Source organism: Lepidochelys olivacea (genome assembly GCF_965140295.1).
Source record: "Lepidochelys olivacea isolate rLepOli2 genome assembly, chromosome: 11".
Lineage (NCBI taxonomy): Eukaryota > Metazoa > Chordata > Testudines > Cheloniidae > Lepidochelys > Lepidochelys olivacea.
The window spans coordinates 39,279,044-39,294,667 of NC_140421.1; the positions used below are offsets into that span (position 1 = coordinate 39,279,044).

A 15,624-nucleotide genomic window follows, 5' to 3' on the forward strand; every position below is an offset into this window, starting at 1 on the left:
ATGCCACTTACCTCCTGTATTATCTCTGTTAAACGGGAGGATAACACTTGCCTTCCCTTGTAAAAGTCTCTGGGATCTATGTGTGACAAATGCTAGGATACAGCAAACTATAAGTGTGGTGGTAGGAGGGCGGGGCAACAGGTCACATATACCAAACAGTTCATAATCTGGCCTAAATGAAAGAAGTGAAAAAATAGCTGAGTGGAGACAAGTGGAGTGGGAGGGGAGCAGAGAAAGAAGGTAGGAGGACAAATCTGTGAAGGGTTGAACATCTAAACATTTAATGGTATTGACCCCAAAGCTTTTTCAGTTACAGACATTGTTTTGTTTAAACAAAAATGTGTATATATAGATTATACATATCAGAATTTCACAGCTGATTGGAATATGGTATAACTATTAGTGCAGGATGATAATACATGCTGTTATTTGTGGACTAGATCTGCCCTCTTCAGAATAGGGAAACAAGGATTATCTGGTTTTTCTCCAACCACAAAAGTGATGTAGTGACAAAAACACCACAAAGGTTTTAAGACATAAAATACAACACGCCTATGTTATTTACTTCATAGACATATTTATTCCTTAAACAAACAAAAAAATGCACATTATCCACACTTAAAATCATGCAATTCTGTATGTAAAATGCAAGAATGCACTTGAATCTCCAGACTAGTCAATTGGGCCTACCACTCTTTTTAGGTTTCAGAGGGGTAGCTGTGTTAGTCTGTATCAGCAAAAACAACGAGGAGTCCTTGTGGCACCTTAGAGACTAACAAATTTATTTGGGCATAAGCTTTCATGGGCTAGAATCCACTCCATCAGATGCATGGAGTGAAAATACAGGAGCAGGTATAAATACATGAAAGGATGTGGGGTTGCTTTACCAAGTCTGAGGTCAGTCTAACAAGATAAATCAGCCCCAAGGTACTGATACAGTTACCTCCTTATTTGCCCTTACAGCACCTTGCCTCTTCTGAAGTTTCAACAAAACTAACCTAAATGTGTTAAATACACACTTGTTCCCTACCTAGCTGGTGGACAGGCATGCAAATAATTTGTTACTACAAATAACTGAATAGATTAAGCCCCCTGGTACAATGAAAAACAAAAGTCTTGCTGTAAATTACTGAAAACCCTTGTGTTGGTAGGAAAACTGAGAATAATTATTAAAACTCACATTTTTGAGTAATTTGAGTAATTTATTTTCAGTTCGTGGTGAGTGCTTCTTATGTGAATCTTCTGGATGCTGGGTTGAGTAAAATGTGAGAATGGCTGAGCTGTGAACACAGAGTTTAAAATATAAAATTGACAGACCCTCTATCATAGCAGTGATGCTGAGGGCCTCTCTGTCAAACCAGTTAATTTCCACAGGTTGATGTAAATCGCTGTTTAACTTTCTGCAAAACATAGCCCATAATTAACAAATAATCTAAAAGGACTGCAGAATTGCTGATGTGAAAGTGTTTCCCCTGGGATTTTCATTGTTATAGAAAAGTGGCTTCTGCTTAGAATAAATTATGATTTGTATTGTAGCACATAGGAGCCCCAGTCACGGACCAGGACCTCATTATACTACGCACTGTATAAAACACAATACAATCGAAGTATAAGACAGATGGGGAAGTACATGCAAGAAAACACTGAGACAGTATTGGTCAGCATGATAAACTGATCTCAGCACATCAGTAGCCTATCTGTTGTCAAGTTTTTTGTAGTAATTGCGGCAGAAGGGAGTTAGTTAGTTTTGTGGATGTTTATAAGGAGCTCCTCCCAAGGGCAAGGGGCAACATGAGAGAAAGCATGCAGGTGCTTGTTTGAATATTTAATAAGTGGGTGATGGAGGCTGGGATCATGGATAAAATATAATCCGAAAAATTACACGTCGTATGCAACCATAGAAAATAGTGTACCACTGCTGTAGCAGGGAGAGAAAGTATGGGTGTTTATGGAATACAATAAACACTTAGCGCTAGATTTTGCAGTTCTTACAGTGGTGGGCATTTACCCCCACAAATCGTCTAACTGAAGTCAGTGCGTGAAACTCCGTTGATTTCACATGGTGGGTATATTTGTGTGAATAAGTGCTCATAAATGTGAGTAAGGGTTATATAATCTGTCCCTTAATGCATTTAATAATGAAAACATATTTATTAAATTGTTTACATTAAATATATTTACACTTAACTGTTAATACTTTAATCAAATATTTCAAATAATTTAACTTCTACGTGACTATTTCTGACCATTGGTGCATCACCAAACCCATTGTTCCCATTATGCCCAGCTCCCATAAAAGAGCAAATAGATCCTAGTATACTTAGTGACTATAGTTTTAAAGTTCTAAGAACCTGAATTTCTGTCACCCTGTATCCAAATTTTAAATGAGGGCTTAAACATTCACACATATCAGTTTTTAATACTCTCCCCTGCATGCTTATCAAGCATTTTCTCCAGTTTGTTTGCTGACAATGTTGTGTCATGGGTTAATGGGAAGGCTGGTAGTGCCAAGTTTTAATGCTTGCTGGCTGTCGGTCATCTTGTAAAAAAACCCCTGTAGCTGGAAACCGAGAACCTGATGCTGCTACAACAAACAAGATGTTTGCATTCATGCTACCAGAGCCTTCCATTCCCTGACTCTGTGTAAAAATAGTTATTTGAAAATTAATGTAGGTCTTAAATAAAGTAACATGATTGAATAGTCATTGCCAGTGTGACAGCTAGTATATGTTAACTCATAAAAATATAAACATAAGCCCTGGAAACCTTCATTCTAAAAATAAAATTTAAACTCTGGGAATAAACAAAACACAATTGCATTATTAAACTGGATTTATTAATTTTAATTCCCTAAGCAATAAAACCTGAAAGACCCCACCCATGGATACACGACATTTTCACTTCCATGGTTCACATTTCACCTTCATTTTGTTAACATTTCTACAGGCATGACCCTCAGCCCTTTTCTTGCCTATTTTACAGTTGAAACTGAGTGTTAAAATGGAGCTGAATCTTTTACATAGCTTAGTTTGCAAGCAATGAACAATATTTTTGCTTGCATTCCTTTTGTCTACTTTGGCTTTCATATTCTAGTGTGATATGGAGAAGCTCTTTATTCTCTTTATTCACTGAGAGGTCAGTGCTGGCTACTCTCCTTAGAGTAGTTGCAGACCACTAGATTTAGTAAAAGAAATTAAATTAAAATTTCAAGTTGTTCTGTTCAAATTCCAATACTGTAGTGTCTGAGTGCCTTCTAGTCATGCATTAAGAGATGTGACTAGCTGTCATGTGTGGTTCTTTCTTTTCCCTTTTTCTCCTAAGAAGGAAATTGTGTTTTAAATATTGCTTTTAGTTTGTATACTGTGCTCTATTTTTATTAGTAAAGCCCAACTCAAAGAAGTGCATCTTGAACTTGTAAAGGGAAAGTTGCAAAGTTTGTGATGGTTGTTATATCCTGTGGACGGTTTGTTAAACAGTCTTGGAATAGATCCTGGGAAAGGGCCATCTCATGTAGAAATGAGCTTTGCCCTCAGGGTATTATTATTTATTTAGAATTTATTTGGCATTTAGATCGTTTCATTGTGCCACAGGAACAGAGCTGTCAACAATGATCCTCATCTTGCAGATTTAGTTTATTTACCATTCACATGTTCCAGGCCCAGATCATTAAGCACTTTGGGTGAAACCGTGGCCCCACTGAAGTCAAGGAGAGTCTTGCCATTGACTTCAACAGGCCAGGATTTCCCCTCTTGACAGTAAGGACTGAGATCTTGAATAGAATGTGATAGTCTGCAATGATATTTCATTGTCCATGTGATCACTTGTCCTCCATCTTTGAACATTGCTGTGGCTTTATAGCTTGGCACTTTACAATTAAAATATCCAAGGTTGGATAAGTATTCAAAGTAGTTATTGCTACCCACTGAAGGAACTATAGCTACATCAGGAAGTGCAATCATTCTTTGTTATTAAATCTTTTAATTTAGCATTTGTAAAAGGTGTTTGATAGGAAAAATAGCATAGGGACTTTCAGGTCTCCTGTTAATCCACAATTAAGTGTGTTAAAAGATTTTATGATTTCCACTGAAGCATCCAGCATCTATTCTATATAGGTTTTTTTACTGTCTTCACTACCATAATATCCAGGTGTCTTCCGGTTATGCATTAATCAATGTGATTAACTTGTGCCACATGTGGTTAATTTTCTTTCTCATTCTCTCCCCAAGGGGGAAATTTATGTGCAGTGTAGTGTTTTGGTGGGGTTTGATTTTTTTATAATGAAATATGTATATGCTGCCATGTGTTTGTTAGAGAAGGAAAGGACAAAAGGGCATTTTGCTCTTAGAGCACAAGGTGGTGGGGTTTGTGATGGTCCTTAGTTCTGTGGAAATTCACTCCACAGTCTGGATCTGGCTCCTGAGAAAGCTCTGTCCTCTGCACAGACAAGTTTTACACTTGAGACAGAAAGTTCTATTGCACCTGAGGAGTGGAGTTGTTGACCGTGGTCCTCATCTTGGAACTATAGGTGGTCTTTGCTGCGCATAAGCCATTGATCATCTTGAAGATAAGAACTGAGATCTTGAACTTGACTTGATATTCTATCAGAATCCAATGTAGAGAGCAGAGGACAGGTCTGATGTGCTCACAGTATCCTGTGTTGGTGAGCAGATACACTGCAACATTCTGTACTAGCTGGAGTTTCCAAGGGCTGATGGCTCCATGACCAGGTATGAAGAGCTGATTCTTCATGCTTAGGTATTGCATTGCTGTAATCCAGCTGAAAGGTGACAAAGTCAAAGACACATATAACCAAGGCCAAGTCATCATCTGCCATGATGGGGTGGAGTCTCATACCCAGACAGAGATGGCAGAAAGCATTACTTGTACGTGGGGCTATGTGAGAGCTTAGTGTCAGCAATGAATCTAGGAGCTCTTCTAAACTATGGACTGAATTGACCAATTGTGGGTATATGACTTCATTCAAAGGACACTCCACCATGGCTGCAAAGTCCTCACAGTTCTTTCCTCTGCCAATCAGCATCACCTCTGCTTCGCTCCTGTTCAGCTATAATAGGCTGTTCTTCATCCATGACCTGAGCTTGTCCAAGCACTGGGCCATCTTGGTGGTAGTGATGTGTGTGTTGAAGAATAAGTAGAGCTGTGTGTCATCTGCATCCTTTCCCTGTTTAAATCCCTTTTTAAGATTCACTTTTCCTCTGATACCCACAAAAAGCGCACCAAAAATAATAAAAAATAAATTTTAAATCTCTCTCCTTCCCAAGTTATCCAATCCCTTAAGACTTCACAGTGCCTTCTGTTTTGTGTGTGTGTTTTTCACATTGTAAATTCCAAGGGGCAGCATGAGACGAAGTAGGAATTTCTGTAATATTTTTATGAAGCCTATGAGTGCCTCAGTTTCCCCTATTTGCTGCAGTGTTACCTGAGTGGAGGACTGTTTGCTCTCTGGGCAAGCTAAAACACAGGTATGAGTGGCACCTGGCTGTCTGGGGTCTTAGATCCCATGTCAGTGGAGCTCTTGAGAAGACAACTGCAAATCCAATTGCCCAGACATGGACATTTAGCAACCAAAGACCCAAAGAGAGATGGACTTCCCCACCTCTAAGCAGGGAGGCCGAGCCACATCTCCCCAGTTCGGGAACAGAGGACTGGGGAATAGGTGTGAGGTGGAAGTGTGGGCTGCAGGAAGCCATCGGGCACATCTGAATCTGGACAAAGATAGGTGCGAGGCACAGGGCTTTGGGTTCTGTGCTGACCAGGATGGACTATCCTGTAATTTTCTTTTCTCTATGCTAACGAATGACTACTGGTGCTGTGTTCCAGGCAACTAAAAAACTTTTCTGTTTTACAACGCCAGCTGAGTGTCACCGAGGAGGCACTTTGCTCCCCAAGATTGTACAAGTCTTCCTAAGAGGTCGCCTTAGTTGGACCCGCTGACCGACACTCACAGTATGAAGTAGGGTGCTGAAGGACCAGAGGTTCAGCCTAAGGAGGCAGTGAAGCCACATGGCTTGCCCTAGAGATCCCTAGGGAGGGCCTGGCTCTCTGACTGTTCCAAAGCTGGGGTCCTAGCACCAGTCCTTTGGAGCCATGATACAGCAACTCTCTTATTTTGTGTTTTCTACTGCACTGAGTTCATTGCTGGCACTTAGCAAATAACAAATAATAGTCCTGCTCTGAGAATGTTTTTCTCCAGCCTTTCCAGTTTCAAGGGAGCCTTGGCTCCCTGGTTTTGATGGACAGCATTCATTTTAAATCCAGAGTTACTTATGCGCCAACCATAATTGGGATTACTAGTGCTGCTAATTATTTACAGGAGGAAAAAAGAATCAACATGATGAGAACAGTAGACAGCTCTAGTTGTGACACGTCTACATGACAGTCCTCCTTTTCTTTTTACACCTACAGAAAGGGAACTCCACAGCTACTTCGGTGTCCGGCATGGATCATTTGCTGTGTTCCTCATGGGGAGTCTGTCCCACATGGGCAGTGGGAGGTTGAGCGGCACGATGTGGGGAGCTCCCCGCATGCCCAGGCCAAGCCCTGAGCGTGCCTTCTACACGTGAGGACAGGATCGCACCGGAGCAGGCTGCAGTTCACCTGGAGCAATTAACCTTGCTGCCTCTTTAGCCTTCGCTGTTTGCGGGGTTCGGCTGAGCAGCATCTGGGCGGCTTGCAGAAGAGGCTGATTTGGGCCCTGGCAGGTGCTGGGGGGATGCTCGCGGCGTGGGCCACTGTGGGGGACTGTGGAAGCCACGTCCTAGGGTAGCTTCCCTGCGCCTGGTTGCATGTCACTGAGCTGCTGGGCTGGGAAAGCTGCAGCGGCCCCGGGCCCTGCCCCGGCAGGAGCCCTACCCCACAGTCCGCCCGCCCCCGCGCCAGGCGGAGCCGCAGCTGTTGGAGCGGGGCGCTGGTGTCTCGCGGGGGCGCGGTGACCTTGAGGAAGGGGCGCTGCCGGGCTGGAAGCGGCGGCAGGGCGGGGGGAGAGGAGACCGCTGAGACACCCCGACACGGGCCGGGAGCTGCCCCTCAGCTCTTCGGTCGCCTCCCGCGGCAGCCTCTCTCACGAATAAGTTCAAGGGGCCGCTGCCCGCCGCCTGAGCCCGAGCCCGAGCCCGGCCCCAGCCCAGCCGCGGCGGCCGCCTCCGGCAGAGCAGTAAGGGGCTCGCGGCGGTCTGGGCCCGGGCGCGAGGCGTTACCCCGCCGGCGCTGCGAGCTGACGGCGCCGCCCTCTGCCGGCAAGTTCCGGTTCCGCAGCCGCCCGGCCCCCCGCGTGGGGTTTGAGGGCGGCGCGTGGCTGCTGGGGGGCTTTGCTGGGCGCCTCCCCGCTGCCGCAGGGCCGACGGGCCGGGCAGGGCGGTGGCCCAGGGTCCTCGCGGGAGTCCCCTGCGTTCTCAGGCTGGCCGGGCGCGGCTGATCCAGGGTGCGCCGCAGCAGCGCAGGCTTCCCCGCCGGGCTCCTCCAACCCGGAGCCGGACGAGCCCAGCTGTCGTGTCGGGGCTTCAGGCTGAGCCCGTGGCGTGAGGCTGCCTGCAACGGGAGCCCCTTTGCGCTAGCGGGCTGAGCCATAAGGGGCTGGCACCCAGTGCTGCAGGGCTCCGCGTCCCCGTTGAGTTCCCCGCGCGCCCAGCGGCCGCGCCACTCCACCCGAGTGCGATACTGTCCATTGCCGCTTCCCCCGTCATTTTAGTATTGAAATAGGCAGCAGCTCTCCTACAAACGGATTGCGCTGGAGTTGGACATTGGGTCTCTACGCAGCTTGGACTCCACATGGAGTTAGATGTAAAATGTTAAGACATGTGGGTTCCAGTTAGCCTTTCACGTGCCATATTTGCGTGGTGAGAGATCTGTTTTTCTGTGCGCATTCTGGCTGTACGACGTCAAATAATTTGAATAGTACAATACAGCAAAGTCTGTCACAGACCCGTTATTAGAAGGGGGAAAGGAGACGCATCCATATGCATCGAGTTTACTGTCCCCCTGGATGTGGTTGAATATGTATAAAGCCATGAATAAAACCTTATTTGAAAATGCGTGTGATTTTGCTTCGTGACTGGGAAATATTTTGCCTTTTGGACTGCAGCATTGATACAATGTACACGGACAATTAAGACATTCAGCGCTGACTACCCAAAGCAATTTGCCAACTGAAAACTACCCCCTTTTGTTTGACTTTATTCCAGAGATGGCTCTGAGCGGAGAAGAGGACTATACCTATATTTACAACGATCTTTCTCACCCTGTGGATTTCCTGCAGGCTTTCAGAACATTTTACCGGGATGGCTTATTTATTGATATTACTCTTCAGTGTGCTTCTGGTGTGATCTTCCTTTGCCACAAAGCTGTTTTAGCTGCTTGTAGCAATTATTTTAGGGCAATGTTCACAGCTGACATGAAAGAAAAATCTAAAAATCAGATCAAACTTCCTGGGATCAGCCACGCTATACTGGAGGCTCTTGTGAATTATGCATACACATCACAAATCCAGATAACAGAGAGAAATGTTCAAAGTCTCCTCCAAGCTGCGGATCTCCTCCAGTTTGTGTCAGTAAAGAAAGCTTGTGAGCAGTTTCTGGTAAGGCATGTAGATACTGTCAACTGCATAGGGATGCACTCCTTCGCAGAGTATCACCTTTGTTCAGAGCTAGAGAAAGAATCTAGGAGGATATTGTTATCAAGATTTGAAGAAGTGTGGAGGCAGGAAGAATTTCTGGAAATCAGCTATGAGAAACTCCTATTTATTCTCTCCAGAGAGAATCTCAATGTTTGGAAAGAAGAGGCAGCCATAGAACCTGTGGTTAAATGGATAGCATATGATGTGAAGAAAAGAATTGAATGCATTTTTGATCTGCTGAACTGCCTCAAAATAGATTTAAATGAAATATATTTAAGATCAGCCTTAAGCTTGCGAAAGAAATGCCAGCTTAATGAAAACAAGATAAGGTCTCTGATATACAGTGCATTAAACACAAACCCAAAAGACATTTCCAAAAGGCCCACAGCAGCTATGTATGTGATTGGAGGATATTACTGGCATCCTTTATCAGAAGTCCATGTGTGGGATCCTTTAACTAATGCTTGGATCCAGGGAACGGAAATGCCTGATCATGCAAGGGAGAGCTATGGGGTCACTAGTTTGGGACCCAACATTTATGTAATGGGGGGCTATAGAACTGACAACATAGAAGCCCTTGATACTGTGTGGATTTATAACAGTGAAACTGATGAATGGACAGAAGGCTGCCCCATGCTTAATACAAGGTACTATCACTGTGCAGTTACCTTGGGTGGCTGTGTCTATGCTTTGGGGGGCTACAGAAAAGGGGCTCCAGCACAAGAAGCAGAATTCTATGATCCTTTACAAAAGAAATGGGTTCCCATTGCAAACATGATCAAAGGTATGTAACTTTTCCTATGGTTATTGCCTCAATGTCTGTCCTTTTTCACTTGCCACCTGTAAACTTTACAGCCATATTTAGGGCCTGATCCAAGCCCATGGAAGTAAATGGGAGTATTTCTATTAACTTTAATGGGTTTAATGGGTTCAGGTCTTTATTAGTCAAACCACTTGAAACATCTGAACTCTGTACAGGACTGTATCCAACAACACTAATGTGAATTTAAAGGTAGTATGTTCAGTTTAATGTTACCTTCTCTTGCGCAAAATTTCTGTATAAGGTATAGAAAAGTCACTGTACAATTTCAGCCCTTCTGGTGCTGAATGGACCTTCAGAAAGTAATCTGTGAAACCTGAAGTTGAGTTTCAATAAAATGATCATAATATTTTTATTCAGATTGTACTCTAATGAAAATGTCATTTAACTTTAGCTCCAATGGATGGTAATTACTTTGTACCCAAACAGCAGTTAAGTTCTATCTGATAAAAACTTCTGATCAGAATAACAAATTCCAGGTATCACAATGTTTACAGTTGTGATCCATTTCTTTATAGCCACATTTCCGTCATTCATAACTTCTGTTCATGTAATTTGTCACATCTCTGTGTATTATCAGTCCAGGACTTTTAAAGTCCTTGGTGGGAAGATGAAAAGTGGCAGCAATTTATTCTACAGATTGAAAAACATTTGATTTGCTTAGTTATTTTTAATATTAGAATTTGAACTATTGCAAAGAATAAACTGTATTATCTTGTTATCAAAGATAATGCAAGCAAAAAAATATGAATTAAGTCACTGCATGTTTTTTTTTAAATTACATATTCTCTCTTTTATAAGAGGTCTGTAAAATACAAAACACCTAGAAAGTGGATAGTGACTTAATGTTAAAAATCAGTAGAATTCATACTGCTCATGCAGCCATTACTTAGATGTCCATATCGTTTACTATAAACCATTATTCTTATTGATCTAATTTATTGCTAATTTATAAAGAGTAGAATATTAGAATTATACTATAAACTATTTTGTCTCTTTTGTATAGATGTTTTCTCTCTATAATTTCCTTCTGATTTTTTTCCATATTAATTTGGCAAGCATTCATTTTTGTTACTTTTTTTAAATGGAGATAAACATATTGAATCTATTTCCCTAAGTTAAGTATCCTCACACCTTGTCAACTGTCTAAATGCCATCTTGACTATCACTACAAAAGTTTTTTTCTCCTGCTGATAATAGTTCATCTTAACGAATTAGCCTCTCATAGTTTGTATGGCAACTTCCAACTTATCTATCTATCTATCTATCTATCTATCTATCTATCTATCTATCTATCTATCTATCATCTTCTTAATATATGTTCCAATCTATGCATCCGATGAAGTGGGCTGTAGCCCATGAAAGCTTATACTCTAATAAATTTGTTAGTCTCTAAGGTGCCACAAGTACTCCTGTTCTTTTTGCGGATACAGACTAACATGGCTACTACTCTGAAACCTGTCATAGCTCCAATTTGTTTACTTCCTTGTTTGTACAACAGCATAATTAATTATGTAATTCAGAGGATTAAAATAGTATAAATGATTCTGTGAGGTGCTGAGTAACCTCAATTGCCATTTAAATTTTTCTTGGTAAAGAAATGATTATTTTAAAATGGTATTTAAAATTCTCTATGAAATTAAAATAATTTTAAAATAAGTCAAATTTCCATCCTAACATTGACAGTGCTTCTTTAATGTATGCCATGTTGTTGTAGCCATGTGGGTCCCAAGATATTAGAGAGAAGGTGGGTGAGGTAATATCTTTTATTGGACCAACTTCTGTTGGTGAGAGAGACAAGCTGTGACACTCTTAGTATCTTTACCAGGCCTGAAGAAGAGCTCTGTGTAGCTTGAAATCTTGTCTCACTAACCAACAGAAGTTGGTCCAATAAAAGATATTACCTCATCCACCTTGTCAGTGTTTCTTTAAGTACTGCTAAACTAGGTACAGTACCTAACATATAAATATTACACATAGCTTTTGTGTGGTCTGAAAGGATGGATTGATATTGATTAATATGCAATAAAATATGTAAGAAGCTTTATTGATTTCACTGACTTTGCCTTATATTGACAAGGTAAGGTGTCATAAGAGTTCTCTCTGGTGCTTTTATTACACATTCATTTAAATACCTGGAAGAATAATTTTATATTAAAATATTAATTAACAAGTAACTTCAGCTTATTGATGTGTTATTGATTGAAGTGGCAGTAAGTATTCTGTAGAATCTGAAGTTGTGCTGTGAATTTAATACTATAAATAGGTGTTGGAAATGCCACAGCCTGTGTCCTGTGTGAAGTCATCTATGTAATTGGAGGCCACTATGGTTACAGGGGAAGCTGCACCTATGACAAAATTCAGAGCTATCATTCAGGTAGCAATGAATGGAGCATAGTCACTACGAGTCCACATCCAGGTAAACAGAAACATATAGAATTTGACTTTGGTTACTTCTAGTTGAAAGTTTTAATGATCTTTGTCATTGCTTTAGATAATGTTCTTTTGTAAAGAGAATAAGCTTCAAGTGCATTCTAAATGCATTCTAAATTGCTGTAAGGTTAATAGCTAGCAAAGTATTTGATCAGCAAGCCAACAAATAAATGTTTAATATTAATGTAGTATGAAAAGTGTTAAAATATTATAAAGTTGTTTGCTGTGTTGTTGTAGCTGTGCTGGTCTCAGGAAATGAGTGAGACAAGATAGGTGAAGTAGTATCTTTGATTCCTTCCCCAGATCTGAAAAAGAGCTCTGTGTAGCTCGAAAGCTTGTACCTTCCACCAACAGAAGCCAGTCCAATAAAAAAGTATTACCTCACCTAGCTTCTCTCTCTCTAAAAATATTATAGAAAGGGAAAATAAGAGTTATATTCAGAGAAAACATTCTAAATGTATGACCAAAATCACTTTTTAATGCACATTTTGAATGGTTTTCTATGTACAGTTTGGGAGGGGAACATATGAGTTTTATGTTTTAAAGATTTGCTTTACAGAACTTTTAACAATATTTTAAAATTGTTGTACTGAGTGTATTGAAATGTAGGTGAAGTGTTATTTCATTGTTCTTATTTTTATTTTTGTTTTCTTATTTGTGTGCACCTGCTTTTTTATGACCGTGAAGTGTAATAGGGTGTTAGCATTAAAGACAACATAGAAGATAAATGATTGTTTCAGCAATCCCTAATGGATACATTCAGTAGCAGTACAGCTTGGTTGTTAATTACTCTAAAATCCCTTTGTTGGAGATTGTGCTCCTCCTCAGGTTTCATTTTCAACCTTTCGAGCATGTACTTCATGGTGACAGCTGTGTACTCACGTTATACACATCTTTACTGGAGTGGGGTTTTCTGGGAGTGCTCTAGCAGGAGAGCTCTCCTGCTGAGAAAGCACTGTTCACACGGGTGCTTTTTGTCGGCAAAACTTTTGTCAATTTGGCGGTGTGTTTTTCTCACATGATTGAATGACAAAAGTTCTGTCATTCAGGTTCCAGTGTAGACAAAGCCTTAGGACTTGTTAACACTTAAAATGTTACAACTGTGCAGCTGCATCGCTGTCCCACTTCATTGTAGACACTGTCTACACTGACGGGAGGGGCTCTCTCGTCAGCATAGATAATCCCCCTCTGTAAGAGGCAGTAGCAAGGTTGATGGAAGAATTCTTCCATTGACATAGCACTGTCTACACAGGGATTTAGGTTGGCTTAACTCTGCTCCTCAGGGGTGTGGATTTTTCATACCTCTGAGCTAAGTAGTTATGCTGACTTAATTTTCTAGTGTAGACCAGGCCTTAGTTTGCTTCAGAACTGTATTAAGCATATAATTAATATATTGCTATTTTCTATATTACTAAGTATGGACTATATTATCAATACAGTACACTATTTTCCTAGAAACTCCATACCCTTTTGGGCATTTGGCAAAGGTGGTTTACATGGATTGCTGGCTGGCAGAATAGAAAGTCTCAAGCCGATTTTGCTCCAGAATCTACATATTAATTTTAAAAAATAAAGTTTAATTCTAGCTCTGTTGGTTGCAGAGATCATGCACAGTGCAACCAACTATTGTCTTGAGTCTGCATAAAGACAGGCTGCAACACTAGGGAAATGGAGATTGACAAAAAAGGTCAGAAGATTTTGGCTCAGGAACAGGACAGTGATGATAAACCACTAATATATGGAAGGTGTGAACCCTAACAAGGAAGAGGATGACGCGTTCGAATGGAAAGAGAAGTAATAACACCTAACTCTTATGTAGCACCTTTCAGCACCTTTTTTAGCACCTCATTTGTGAAATGCTTTGATCTACTTTCATCAGTAGATCTCAAAGCATTTCACAAAGGAGGTCAGTATGATTATCCCCATTTTACAGAGGGAGGAACTGAACCACAGAGAGGTGAAGTGAGTTGTCCAAGATCACCCAGTAGGTCAATAGCTGAGCTGGGAATAGAATCTAGGTCTCCTGAGTCCCAGCCTTGTCTTGTGCTCTATTCACTAGGACATACTGCCTCCCTGTAATGTAATGGGATGAAATTAATAAAGAGAAATTATTGACAGTTACATTGATTTGACTGTGGAATAGTCTGCTACAGAAGTGGTGGAAGCCTCAGCATATAGGGTAATACAATCTAGATTGGATAAAGGACAAGAAAATTAACTCAAGGGAACAATCCTGAATGGACAGGGTTAGAATAAATTTCCCCCTCTACTTCCTATGTTCATCTGCATAAATTTTTAAACAAGACTCTCTTTAACCACTGGTTAAAATGTATGTAGCTTCTACGATGCCCTTAGTCTTCCTGAGACCAGATACAGCAGAAGTTGTTGAGGTTTTTCAAAATCTGATCTGATCCAAAACCAATTTAAGTCAATGGAGAATTTCTTTTGAAAAAAGACCCCACTGTGGCCGATATTGCAACCAGATGCTGTATTTTTTGGGACGATAGTGTATGAAGTTAATGAATGTTTTATGTATCATTGTGGGCCAGAGATTGTATGGAACTCCATTGGGGGTGGGTTAGTACAGCTCCTGCAGGAACTGAAAACAGCGGGGGATGATTACTAACAGTCCCTGTTTGGAAACAGCTCCATAGAAGTACCAGTCCCTAGACATATACTGCTTCAGGCTGGGTTTTCGAGACACTGCAAAACAAAGAAAGAGCTTTTTGGTAGAGCTTGACCTGAGTTGGGGGGCTTCCTTTTGATTTAGCAAATGGACAGGACCTTCTGTCCAAAGAAAGACCCAACCCTTGTTGAAGTGTTGAAAGGGATGTTGGCCTACCAGACTCCCAGTGTGGAGGATGGGTGATTTCTGAAGTGTGTAGGAGCTTTTATTATTTTATGCTTTCTCTGTAATGCTTTTTTATCCTATGAATAAATGTATTTTTCTGAGAAAGTTGTGTGGTAACTTGTAACGGCTGACAATGCATTGTTCACAGCCTTTGGAGAAGAGGCAATATACTGGGGCTGGCGCATGGGCAGACAGGATTGTAGGGCTTCTCATAGTGTATGGCAGGATGATCTCTATCCAAGAGAGATGATGTCTGGGAGCCTGAAACCTTAAGTGGTGCCCTTGATGGATCACAGAGAGGGAATAGAGATTCAGTTACTCTGAAATTGTGACACAGAGTCTATCATATGTATCTGCAGTTTCACTAACTAGGTAGTACTGCTTGTTTGTTTTATTATTCTAAATTAAACTATTTTCCCTTTCTTTCTGAAGAATATGGACTGTGTTCCATTGCCTTACAAAACAAGCTCTATCTTGTGGGTGGACAAACCGCAAACACTGACTGCTATGATCCAGAACAAAATGAATGGAGGCAGATGGCGCATACGATGGAAAGAAGGATGGAATGTGGTGCAGTTGTCATGAATGGATGCATCTATGTAACAGGAGGATATTCCTATTCAAAAGGAACATATCTGCAGAGTATTGAGAAATATGATCCTGAGCATAATAAATGGGAAGTAGTCGGCAATCTTCCCAGTGCTATGCGTTCACATGGTTGTGTCTGTGTGTACAATGTCTAATACAATTTGAATATCATATGTCTGTTGCAAGAGACAAGCAAGTACAGTATCTGTACCAGTACAGATTACCTCTTCAGCAATGTATTTAATACAACCCATCACTCACATTTAATATAAATCTGTATACAAACCTGTATTTATTAAA

The 15,624-nt window shown here is 41.2% G+C and overlaps 1 protein-coding gene across 2 annotated transcripts; it reads left to right on the top strand.

The window, feature by feature from the left end:
- Nucleotides 1-2,853: 2,853 nt before the first annotated feature.
- On the top strand, nucleotides 2,854-15,624 carry KLHL23 (kelch like family member 23). 2 transcript variants are annotated; one of them, XM_084643056.1, is made up of 3 exons: nucleotides 2,854-9,416; nucleotides 11,719-11,871; nucleotides 15,169-15,624. In XM_084643056.1, exons 1-3 carry the CDS (start codon nucleotides 8,204-8,206, stop codon nucleotides 15,477-15,479), a joined length of 1,677 nt encoding a protein of 558 aa, XP_084499182.1. In that variant the 5' UTR covers nucleotides 2,854-8,203; the 3' UTR covers nucleotides 15,480-15,624. The 2 variants fall into 2 exon arrangements, with proteins under 2 accessions (XP_084499182.1, XP_084499183.1); XM_084643057.1 differs by lacking the exon at nucleotides 11,719-11,871.